Genomic DNA, 12,880 nt, shown 5'->3' with positions numbered 1-12,880 from the left:
GCTAAGCTAAGCTGCTGTCGAATCACAACACACTAAACAAACTACACAATCAGAACTCGATATGTATTTCTGATGGAGGGACTTCATAGAACAAGGAAGACATCAGCCTGTTTTAGGACAGTGATATTATGTGAAAAAAACCGCTCTTTTAAACGTGAAACATGAACACATGTTATATTGCGCACTGTACACAATCAAAGCTTCAAAAAGTCCCAATCATGGGGTGTTAGGACCCACACAGACCACAGGGTGAGCACCCCCTGCTGGTCCCACTAACACCACTACCAGCAGCAACCTGGTTTTCCCAGGTGGTCTCCCATCCAGGTACTGACCAGGCTCAACCCTGCTTAGCTTCAGTGGGCAAGCTGTCTTGGGCTAAAGGGTGATATTAAGTATATAGAAACATGTATATGCTTTATATGTTGGTGATTTTATAATTACTGGTACATCTGGGGTCCTAAAGCATTATTTTTTTTCTGCTTTTTTATGGTTATAAATAGTTAAGTAAGGGATAATGTATAGGCAGCAGGTTGTTATCGTGTTGGGTCCTAATCTTACTCTCTGGCTACTTGAACATTTTCTTTTGGTTTAAGATAAGACAAGATATTCAAATGTCACGAACACACTATTTGATTTAATCGGTTGTAAATATAATGTCATATATGTTATTAAAAGACATATTTATATTTAATATTAAACTGGACTTGTCAAAATGATTTGCAGCTTTTGAGCGATTGTTATCTAAGAATAACCTGCAAATGTTGCGACCGGCCAATCAGAATCAAGCATTCCAAGGCCTTGTAATAAATGGTTATGGTCCCCCTGTAGTCAACAATTTTATCATTAAAAACTCATCTTTAAGCCACATAATGTATTTTATGCATATGTATAAGTTATTCTTTTGACAATAATGACTTTCTGCTTTAAAACAGCTTGAATGTAACTGCACACCCATGCCTCATTTAGTATACGCGGCAGATCTATGTATTAGGGATGGGCGATATCTTATAGTTTGTAAAATACCTGCATAAATTCTCCCCACAACAAGAATTAGTCATCCCGGAAGGATAATTGTTTTGTTAACGCGACCTCTGAATCCCCCATATAGTAAAAGTCAACTGTTGCTTTGACTTCCAGATGACACATTCCTTATGAACCCCAATACATCAGCATGTATTAAAACGGCATTAATCCAGTATGTGGGAGGGATTATGTGCAAAGGTTAATGGTGTGTGTGTGTGCATGTCTCTTTACACAGACTCTCTGCTTTATGTTAGAAACATAAATCTACACTCTTATACTCAATATTCACACGTCATTTTCTAGTATATTAAATCTACTATTATTTAAACGTTAAAAGGCTTCATGTAGTGTGTCACTCACTTGAGCTTACTGAGCCGATCTCTCGTAGAGTTGATCTCTTTGGATTTTGAGTAGATCCAGTCCTCCAGTTGTCTCTTGTTTGGAAAGTGTCCTAACAGAGACGTAAGATCTTCATTGTGTCTTGACTTGATCTTTCTCACCTGTTCCTCTTTATCCATCTGAAATCAAGAAAACAGCTTAACATTAAAAGTATCATTCAACATGCATAGCATGCAACACTGTTATATTGTGACTTCAGTTACAGTAAATAAAAATACAAACGCAATTTTTACACACCACTGGGCTCTAAATGATCTACATATTTTGTTATTTTATTCATTAGCATAATTTATTACTACTGGTCTGTCTGTGGGTTATGCTATTTGAAAAAACCTTTGTAAAGTAGGTGAAGGAAAAGATTGTAACTAAACCTCTTAGCTCCACTTAATCCTCAAACTGTTGGTAAAACCTTATTACTCCATGCCTCTATTGTAAATGATTCGACTGATCTGAAAGTTGTTTAGGCCTCAAGCAAAAGATGTGAAGCAAGCAAATACTGTATCCACGTTTCCTTGAGCTTAAACAAACAGATTTACACAAATTTCTATCCTTTAGAAAATGAACTAAACAACGCGGTTGCCACATAGCGTGTGAAACGCCCATTACAGTGGCAGCACCAGTGGCGGTCGGTGACTTCTTTTTAAAGGACGCATGATGTGAAGCTCGTCATAACATGTATGTAGCCCATCATGTGTGTGGCCCTTCATTTCAAAATATTATTTGGCGCGTCATGTAAACTTATGTTCATCACGCGTGATGTCAAAATATGAGCCTGCTGCAGATGCTTTGAAGGAGTTTATAATAAAAGAGACGCTCGCGTTAGCCAGATACTCGTTTAATCTAATGTGTATGTTTTATCATAAATCCTTTTGACGTGTGTGCAGCAGGTACATATTTGACAAGACACATAATGCACATGGGTCACATGACGCAACGAACACATATCTTGAAATGACGAGCAACAAACATGTTTTGAATTCGCACCCCTCGAAGAGAAGTCACCGGCCACCACTGGACAGCACACCAAATAAGTTCCATGTCAGCAACACTAAAATTTTTAAGGAAATATTAATAACAAAAAATACCAGATTGAATCGAAAAAAAAAAAAAATTCAATCTAATTGGTCAACACCCAGCCCCTATACATAATCATTTATTGATTGTACCTAAATTCTCTTTCCACAAAAACCTAAATCTTTGGTCAACCAAAAGGACAGTAAAACTGAAATGAAAACGAAACAATTACCTGAACTATTCAAGTTTATTTTGTGACGTGTGTTTATAACATGTCAGGTAGCACAGGAAATGATATAAAGACGTGCTGACATCTAGGTGCTGAAGCAATATACTGCAAGCATAGTGCTGTCACAGTATTAAAAGTTAACTCTTACCGTAGAGGTGAATCTGACGCGGTTATGATCTCACCTTATCCTTCTTCAGCATGTCCATCTGTGTACGTGCTGTGGTGTGCGTGTTAAGTGCTTCCATCTCCTGGTCCAGTTTACGCTGGGCCTGATCCAGTCCAGATTTTTCCTTCTGCAGTTCAATAACTTCAGCCTTCAAACTGTCTACTGTACACGCCTGCATAGCGTTATCAAGCTCACGGTCCTATAAACACATACATTGCGAATGAGTGAGAGTATTGATGCCACAGGGCATCCTTTAAAATCATAACTGGTGTATTTCAGCAGATTATATTATATTGGCATACAACCTATTTTATGTTTTATATGTTGCACAGGCCATCAGAATCACAAGATCCAACCTATGTTTACTGTGTCATTGAAGTTCACATCATATATATACACATTTACAGCTGTTTTTTAATAGCTGCACACTATAGAAATGCATAGAAATACATCTAAAGCTGACAGTAAGTCAGGAATGCTGCAGGTCTGACCGCTTTCTGAAGTTCAGTCTCCAGCTCCTGCAGTCTGCTAGATGAGCCCTCTAATCTCTGCAGATCAGACTTCATGTTCTTCAGTTCCTGCTGCTTCTTTGCCTGCATGTCTCTTTTCAGCTCAATGGTTCTCTCCAGGCCGGTCTTCTTATCGCGAAGATCATCAATGTTTTGCTGCTTTTGCACCTCCTTCTCTTGCATATCACGCTTAAAGAAGATTAAGATTTGTACAGTGAATACACAATGACAACATTCGAGGGCACAATATGTGATTTATGCCATTACATTTTTGGAAACAATAATTGCAGCAGCTTGATGATGTTGTGAAAGAATGTGGAACAATGGGAGTTGTAGTCTTTACCTTCATGGTCGATAGGAAACAACCAGTTTCATGGACGGCACTATTAAAGTTTTATAACTATTACATTATATGCAAGCCCACAGTGTGGCTTGATAAAAGCAACAACAGCATCAGTACATAGTATCACGAGAGCAATGCCACAGTACTGCTTCGGAACTGTTTTCGGCACTTTATTTTCCGTCATTAGGTCACTTTTTTACCCATTTTAAATTAAGCTTAAAATCAACTACTTCATGATGCATTGGATCATTCTCAAAAAATGATCATATAATATTGAGAACATGCATTTCCATTACCCTTCAAATTTCACAAATTTAAAATGCGGCCACTGGTAAAACGACAATTTTGCATAAACTCCTACATATATATCGCAAAACGTTTTTATGCTCGGGTAAGGTTTTATTTAGGCTTTACAAAAAAATAAATATACATCGCAAAACTGCAATGGAAATGGCATTTACAAGTCACCTCAGTTGTGGTATGTTTGGTTTGAGGACAAGATGAAGAGGCGAGTTCAAATTTATGGGGCGTATAAAGAACAAGCATGACATCAAATCTTATGTCTTACCGCCAGACAACAAAAATATGTTTTAGTCGCATAACATCGGTTCATGGAAACTGTGTAATTTCGCAACAGTTCCCTTTCAATACGGTTCACTTCGCATTGCGTCAGTTAGCTGACGCTATGGGGGAAACTCCTGTTTACTCCGTGACTGAAGCCTATTGGTTAACGTCTGTACAAAGTACAGACCAATGACGTTTGAACCCGCGCGCGGGAGGAACGCGTCCCTATATAAGCGCGGTTCAATCGTCAGGAGCTCATTATTTTCTCCTTCAGCGCGAACCTCTCGCTGCTCCGAAGAAAAAGAAGAAGTCTTACCTCGCCGTTGACAAAAGCCCTGCAGCGGAGTCCAGGCCTAGCGTCTTCCCCTGCCGTTTTCCGGCTGAGAACCGAAGATAGCAGAGTCCAGGTCTAGCGTCTTCCCCTGCCGCTTTCCGGCCGAGAACCGAAGATAGCCTTCGCTTGCCGTGGTACGAGCCCTGTGCAGCGGACACACGCCTGACGAGGTCTCCCCTGCGGCCGCCCGGTAAGATCAATATTTTTAATATAAAGCTATAAGCTAAAAGAGCAGGCGCTGTTGTAATAGCGTCCAGCACAGCGGCTCGGTGAGCCTCTCTGCTATGAATTTCCTCCGAGCGCGTTACCGGTCTGGCACCTCCCACGCCGGGACCGCGCTTATGCTTTGGTTGTCTTATCCATGTTTCGTGCTCCCCCTGCTGTTCCTCTCTCGCCGGGATGAACACACGGCGAGCCATGAGACTAGATGGATGCATAGACAAGCACACACGGACTAACCCCCCCTGTGTTCTGTCACACCGCAACCGTTCATGCTTACAGAGTCCCTTCGCTCCTCTTACATTCAGTGGCGAGATCTCTGGCACATATATTAATCCCCCGAGTGCATCGGGTGATACCGTCACGACGCATGGCTGTTCTGTCTGTGTTGCTGCTCCCCTCTGCCGTTCCTCTCTTGTTGAGATGAACAAACGGGGAACCGTAGACCTGGATAGATGCATACGACAAGCAAACACGGGCGGTCTGCCCCTGTCTCTGTCATAGCACAGCCACTCGTGCTCCACGCTCGCGGAGTCCCTCGCTCCTTTCCCCACAGTGGTGAGGTCTCTTAACGGCTTAGCTAGCACGCGGTATTACGGCTCGCTGCCTCTAAATGCAGCTGTCCAGTGTTCAACGATTACAGAGCTTCATGCCCCTCCCCTCCTGGAGCGGCGCGATCTCATTCGTCTGCTCGATAGGGCCGATTCGCCGCTATTGGAGCACCAAGAACACTCATTATAAGAGAGCTTCATGCCCCTCCCCTCCTGGAGCGGCACGATCTCATTCGTCTGCTCGATAAGGCGGACACGCCTCTATTGGAGCGCTAAAACACTTATTATAGAGCTTTACTGGCCTGAGCCGATCTCACTTCAGATAGCTCATTCTTTGTCTGCCTGGTAATTTCTCTCTGGTTTAGACGGAATCAGAGGCAGAGCGAATTTGTTTATAATATACTGAGGCCCGAATACCTCCCTTTATTCAGTCCCGTCCTATATCAGTGCGCTGAATATTGGTACATTCTTATATATATATACCCGGTTTTTCTGCCCTTTTAATAAACGGCAAAACCGCGGGCCTCACGGCAGACTTCCTCTCTGCGATGGGTTCAGTCTGACATTAAACCACCTAGACATACTACCCTGCTCCGTGAGCCGTTCGGTCACCGTCACTACTGAGGCTTGTGCACCTGAACGGCTGAGCTCTGGTCTCCGCAGCACAGCTGCATCAACAGAGAACGAAACTGTCTGGGAGAAAAGGGGTTATGTCGCGCCTCGGCTGGACTGCCCTGAAATGTTTTCTGTGTGCTGTTTATCCAAACATACTGTGTAATACTGTCGGCTATGCGACCTCACTATAGTGGTGAACGGTATTTAATTCCTCTAAAAAGAGTAATTTCCGTGCTTACTATACTGTGTTTTGACACCCACGGTTGTACGGTGTCTCTAAACACTTTATCGCCTTACTGACAAGCAATCAGTAATACGCACACACGGCCCGCTGTCCATAATTCTATCGACGCTAGCCGAAAAAACCCCGGTTTGGCCATATACTGTGTATTGACACCCCACGACTGTACGGTGTCTCTAACACCTTTCTGCCAAATTCGCTCGCAGCCCACCTCAGTTTCTCCGCTACGATGCTGATGGCGCAAACGAGCACGGTCTTACGGCTGTTATTCTCTCTTCCTAGAGGAAGGACAGCCTCAGACTTTTGCATGGCTCCAAGCGTTTGAATCGCGCCCTCTCCGGACGGCCACTCAAAGGCTTACAGCCAAGCGGTTTATGACGTTTTTCGGCCATATAGCTGATTTATATTAGCGGATCCGAAGACGCTCACACCTCCGCTCCAATACTCGGAGATATTAAGGGTAATATCAACCTCAAGTGAGCTTGCTACCCGCCACAATAAGTTTCAAAGCTTAAAGCGCGCGCACAGTCAGACGCGCGCGGCATCTCGTTTAAGACGGGCACACGTACCCCTCTAACGAGCCTCAGAAAGCTGAATATCGTGGCATTCTGTTCATAAGTCCACTTCAGTTTGACTAAGCAAAGGTCCCGCCCCGAGCTGACGGCCGGGAAGCTTGCTTAAGTTACACACGGCTGCATGAAGTGCTGTCATTACGAGCTAGGCCAGCATTTGCTGTGGGTTGAACACGCTTTACGACGGCAATCAGCCTTCGGCGCGTGGAACGCCGTTTGTCTCATATAAATCACCTTGTACTGTGAATACGGTACATTAAGAGGATGATTTAGCACTGCAGCACTCTCGACCGTGTTATTGTGATAATGCGGTCGGGCAATCTACGGTGGTTTCATTATTTACCGAACCAGACTGAGATCTCGCCCCCTGAACAAGCTGACGAGTCATCTCCTTTATAAACTCATTGCATCGCTTTATAAGCTATGTTCAATCAGAGTGATACGCATCTCATGCTTAACTACCAATATTAACCCATTACGATGGGCGTGCGGAGATGGCATCCGTGGGACACGACCTACATTACGTGCCTTATGACACATTGACACAAGCTGCTAGGACCCCTTTCACGAGGCGTCCTTATGCAAAGTCTGATCCATTCTGTCTAGTGACATTTGAAAGTCAAAACCCCCCGCGAATCGCCGGTGGAACACTTTTCTCCTCACTACAGAGGCACGGCGGCTCTCTCCCCTACCTATATCTATGTGGCCGTGATAACAGCGAACCACGCTTTTACGACCGACCATTCATTTAATTCACAAGCCTGTCATCTCTCAGATGCGGACGGCGGCGGTAACAGCGAACCATGCTTTTACGGCTGGCCATTCACTTTATTCATAAGCCTGTCATTTCTCAGATGCGGACGGTGCCCGAGGCACAGCGCTCTGGAACTGTCCAAGGTCCTGTATGACACATACGTCTGACGTACATCAGACGATCAGCTGTTCATCTGCGTCACAGATCACTCACTAGAGCACCTGTCAATACAGGCTATTTATGGATCGTTGACGTTATCACCTCCCGTGACAATTATGCTCACTTGTCTTAGAGCATGGGCATGGTCTTAGAGGTTTCTCATTGACAATTGTGACACGGCCGGCTGGTCCCCGCCGTCCACGTTGTCAGTTTACAGCTTCGACATCCCTGCTTCGCGCACTACTGAGGTTTGTTGCATTAAAGGTGCGCCCATTAGCTCACCTGTATGCACGATATGGTTTTTAATTATATGCGTCCACCGTGCGCTTAGAGAAGCTCACATGTACACGCTATAACATTTTGGTATACAATAAGATGCGCTTGGGAAAGCTCACCTGTATACACAGCTGTGTTATGCTTTGTGACACATACATTGTTGTTCATCTGTGTACGTTCACGGTGCGTTGGGTGCCCACCGTTACGTTCATCAATCATATCTGTACACATTCACGGCGCGTTCTGTGCACTGATTTATCTATACGCATTCACGGTGCACTGAAGAGTTCACCCGTGTGCGCACAATTTATTATCAGAACACATGACGGCGCGCTCGAGAATCTTGCCGGCCTGTGCATTATAACACTCTGATTCATCTATATGCATTCACGATGTATTCAAGTGTTCACCTGTGCCCGTGCAATTTATAGTCAATACACATTTACGGCGCGCTTGGAAAGCTCACCGATCTGTGCACTATAATACTACCTATATGCATCCCGATGCGCTCGAGGGTGCACCTGGGTTCACACTATTGTGGTATCTGTATAATCCCACGCTACGAACCGTTCTGCCGCATATTATAGTCAGATCGGCCGTTCGTGAGCTGCGCAGATCACTCACTACGTATGTCTGTTGCTAACAGTGGTTATTTAGATGGATCGTTGAAACCATCGCACTGGCTCACGCCCCTCTATGAGCTATGTCCTATATAGAGCCCACTCTGTTCGAGTTTGGCTTCTTCATGAACTTGGTCTACAGGGGTATCTATATCTATATTTGATATCTGCTACGCGGCCGGCTGGTCTTCGCCGTCTACGTTGTCAGATTGTACAGCTTAGACGTCCCTGCCCTACGAGCGCAGGTTCTCTCGGCTCAATCATGCACGCTCATGCGTTTTATGTGTACACCACGGTGCGCTCAGCGAGCTCACCAACGTGACTCTGAATTTACTTATCTCGCACAGCCGCGGCGCGCTCGGTACCTCGCCGTCTTGTGCTATGTTATGTGCCCCCGGTGCGTTTAAAACCCCACCGTGTGCGCGTCAACAATTTATATGGTGCTTACACATTTGCTTTTAAAGCTGTGAATATGCCGGGTATAGGGCCACACGCAGTGTCTCTCCGGTAAGGCACTTCAGTACGTTGTGTATGCACGGCGTGATGGGATTACGTTCCCCCATAGCGTCAGCTAACTGACGCAATGCGAAGTGAACCGTATTGAAAGGGAACGCTTAGGTTACTCACGTAACCCCGGTTCCCTGAAATAACGGGAACGAAGCATTGCGTCTCTTGCCGTGCTACAAACGTCTACGCAGCGAGTGTTATTCGGCTGCGCGCTTCAGTCGAATATAATGAGCTCCTGACGATTGAACCGCGCTTATATAGGGACGCGTTCCTCCCGCGCGCGGGTTCAAACGTCATTGGTCTGTACTTTGTACAGACGTTAACCAATAGGCTTCAGTCACGGAGTAAACAGGAGTTTCCCCCATAGCGTCAGCTAACTGACGCAATGCTTCGTTCCCGTTATTTCAGGGAACCGGGGTTACGTGAGTAACCTAAGCGTTTTGTGTCAACATTTATAAAATAACACTAAAGGTTTGCGCAAATCTTTTGTGAAAACATAACTATTGTGACATATTCAGAGAGGTGAGCACAGCATCCTAGAGATTAGCTTTCTACCATGCTTTGGTTGAGGGCCTCTGTGTCCTGGTCCAGTCTTTCTTTGACCTGTCTGTGAAAACTCTGAAGCTGTCTCTCACTGAGAGGGGTCCGATCATAGCCCTCCAACTCTAGAACAGATGCCAGATTCTTCACCTGGGTGTCCCTCTTTTTTATGTTCTGTGTGTGCCTGTCTGCCTCCAACTGCAGGCGACCTTTAAATAAACAAAAAGGATGAGTAAAACTTCTGATGAAGAAAAATAAAGTATTTTGCCTCACTTTGGCTTTAAAAGAAATCACTACATAGCTTAAAACTACTTCTAAACACACTCACAGATATGAATAAACAAAACATACAAATGTTATAAATACAGTGACTCCCTAATTACCAAATAAATGCACCCGCAATTGACTTCCTGTTTGAGGGTTTATAAACATGCTAATTAACACCAAATGATAAATAAACAGGAAAGGATGTCCGAGTACCTTGCTCAACGAGCAGGTCGGATTTGATACGGTTTGTTCTCTCGCATTCTCGTCTGGCTCGCTCAAGCTCACGCTGGCACTCGGTGAGCCTCCGCTCCTTCTCCTTTACAGTATGCTGGTGGTTCTGATACATCTCCTGTAACTGTTCATCTGAGCCCTGAAAAACCTGTTATACAAAACAAGTACATATGCAACCCAGTAAATGACTCTTGTGCAAATAAACAGCTGTCGATTTAACCAGCAATAAGTATGGTGTGCCACAAGGCTCAGTCTTTGGCCCTGTTGTTTTCCTGATACATGCGTACAATTTTCTCACTATAAGTTAATAAGTAATCAATTAAGTTCTTTTGGGTGTATTATAGCAGTCTGGAAAAAGTTTAATAAATAAGTTTTGATGATGAAAATAAAAAAATCAGCAACACTTAATGTAAACCTTAAAGTAAAAGGCATAAGCCCTTTACTTTTAAACACAATCAATCTCTCCGTTTTTCTCAACAGCAGCATGTCATTAGGTACAAAACACCCAAAAGCATCTCTCGCTGAACATCCTGTAGATGCATTCATTGCAAAACATTTCCTGGCTGTCAGACGATTGTTATCTGGTATATTTGACTAATAACTGAAAATGTTACATAACTGATAACTTCCAAACCGGTTTTGGGGGTTACCTGCTCCATCTTTTCTTCTAGTTCACGGTTATCATCCTCCATCTGTTTCTTTCTGCTCTCTAGAGCTTTGATGTCATTGTCCAACTTCATCACTTTACTGAGGCTGTCATCTATGTCATTGAGTCGGTTCTGAAAATATATCATTTCAAATTATTAACCAACGTCCGAAACAAACAATTTTGAATTTATTGTCTGCGTCTTTTTACCTCTAGTGGGTCGATTTGGCTTTCGATTCGCTGGACAGTCTCTTTGGAGGAAGCTAGCTGAGCTTCTTTAGTTGACAGCAGCTCCTTGATCTCCTGAGCCTTGTCTTTATCCTGTTTTAGGTACCTGAGCTCCACCTGACACATTTTAACTGTGTTTGCCTGCTTTAACCTCAGCTGCCGAAGTGTCTCCAAAACTTTGATGTACCTTTGAGCAAATATATGTGGTGATGGTTAGCTAACTGACACATTTTATTTTCATGGTCTTATAAAGAAACAATTTAAGGGTTAGGTTAATATAAATATAAGGGAAAGTGTATATCTTAGGTACCCTAATGGTGCGTACATACCAAACGCAAAACTGAAATATTTGCATGCCATAAACCACCAGTAATCTAGAGCGAAGAATGTGATGCTTCGCGTTTGGTGTGTACGCCCCATAAGCCTAACCCTAACTAACACCCACAGCAGGTAGGGCTGCACGATAAATCGCATGTAATTGTCACGCGCATCTCGTCAGTAATGCCAGTTCCTTGATTAGAGTTAAATCGCCATCAGCTGCTTTCAGATGGAGCGGCATTAACTGCACAGAGCCGTTTTTGCATTAATTATCGCGGATGTATCGCCTGCGATATGTATGCGATATGGCACAGCTTGTCAGTGAACTACGGCTCTGTGCAGTTAATGCCGCTCCATCTGAAAACAGCTGATGGCGATTTAGTGCTAATCAAGGAACCGGCATTACTGACGATATGCGCGTGATATCGCATGCGATTTATCGTGCAGCCCTAACAGCAGGGTTGGAGCTAAACTATGCAGTGCTCCGGTCCTCCAGGGTAAGATTTGAATATCCCTGACCTACAGTATCAGTTAAATTATCATATATCCTAAAATAATGAAAGTACAAATGCACAAATATCGCATGTAGTCTCAGGTGTTCTCTCTTAATCTCTCATAACCTCCTAAGACCGGAATTTTGGTTTGTCGTTTTTCAGATTTGTTCCAGCTATTTTGGGGTTATGAGGAACCAATAAATATAATAACCAAATATTTTTCTTTAAACATGAAGCAGTGTAATTGTCCACATTTGTGTACAACAGGTTCCAGTTACACAGAATTAAGTATTATGGTGCAAACAACAAAAAAATGTGATGTCCACGTATCCAGGTCTTAGGAGGTTAAATATGGTTATATGAACAGTTAATTTCAGTTTGCAAATGTTACACAAATGAGGACAATGTTTAAAACTGTGGCTTTAGAGGTTTGGAATCGAGAGCAAACAGATGTACAGAGATGGAAATGAACTGTAAAGTGAATTAATAACTAAAGCATGAATTGTACAAGAAACCTGCGTTCACGATGAGAATACCTTGTGGCTGAGAAGATCTCATCAAACTTCTGCTTGAGGGCTTTGCCTTCACTCAGAGGCCAGTTGGATTCCTCTTGGTGACAGAAAATGACGTGGTTGAGAACAGCTTTCGATACACCCAACGATGAGATCATCTCCCGGTCAATCTCAGCACATTTAGAGCTCACACTTATCTTATCTCCATGCCTAAGGTTTTAACAGAGATCAACACAGAAATTAATGAAATAATGCAAAATAACTGTTTGTGCCGAAAAAAAAAATCAGTGCCTATATACTAGCTCTGTATACTAGTTGCTGGTGCGTTTGTACCTTTCTTTTGAATAATGAGGAACCTGAGAACTTTTAAGACAACATATTACACTTAAAGGGACACTCCACTTTTTTTTTGAAAATAGGCAAATTTTCCAGCTCTTCTAGAGTTAAACGTTTTGGAATCCATTCAGTGGAACTGCAGTTCTGGCGCTACCACTTTTAGCATAGCTTAGCACAATCTATTGAATTTGATTAGACCATTAGCATCACGTT

At 43.4% G+C, this 12,880-nt stretch overlaps 1 protein-coding gene across 1 annotated transcript in view; it reads right to left on the bottom strand.

Annotated features, from left to right (window-relative positions):
• The window catches only part of rad50 (RAD50 homolog, double strand break repair protein), a 31,726-nt gene that overhangs the window by 16,918 nt on the left and 1,928 nt on the right, over positions 1–12,880 (bottom strand). The window contains exons 5-12 of the mRNA XM_065287248.1: positions 12,356–12,541; positions 10,990–11,194; positions 10,784–10,912; positions 10,116–10,281; positions 9,651–9,844; positions 3,323–3,529; positions 2,848–3,030; positions 1,384–1,541 (exon numbers count right to left, since the gene is read on the bottom strand). Coding sequence (XP_065143320.1) covers positions 1,384–1,541; positions 2,848–3,030; positions 3,323–3,529; positions 9,651–9,844; positions 10,116–10,281; positions 10,784–10,912; positions 10,990–11,194; positions 12,356–12,541 — 1,428 coding nt within the window. The remainder of the gene's footprint in view (positions 1–1,383; positions 1,542–2,847; positions 3,031–3,322; positions 3,530–9,650; positions 9,845–10,115; positions 10,282–10,783; positions 10,913–10,989; positions 11,195–12,355; positions 12,542–12,880) is intronic.

This window comes from Paramisgurnus dabryanus, chromosome 18 (genome assembly GCF_030506205.2).
Source record: "Paramisgurnus dabryanus chromosome 18, PD_genome_1.1, whole genome shotgun sequence".
Lineage (NCBI taxonomy): Eukaryota > Metazoa > Chordata > Actinopteri > Cypriniformes > Cobitidae > Paramisgurnus > Paramisgurnus dabryanus.
Note: the sequence above shows the minus strand (reverse complement) of the source record. Positions and strands in the feature narration are given on the sequence as shown.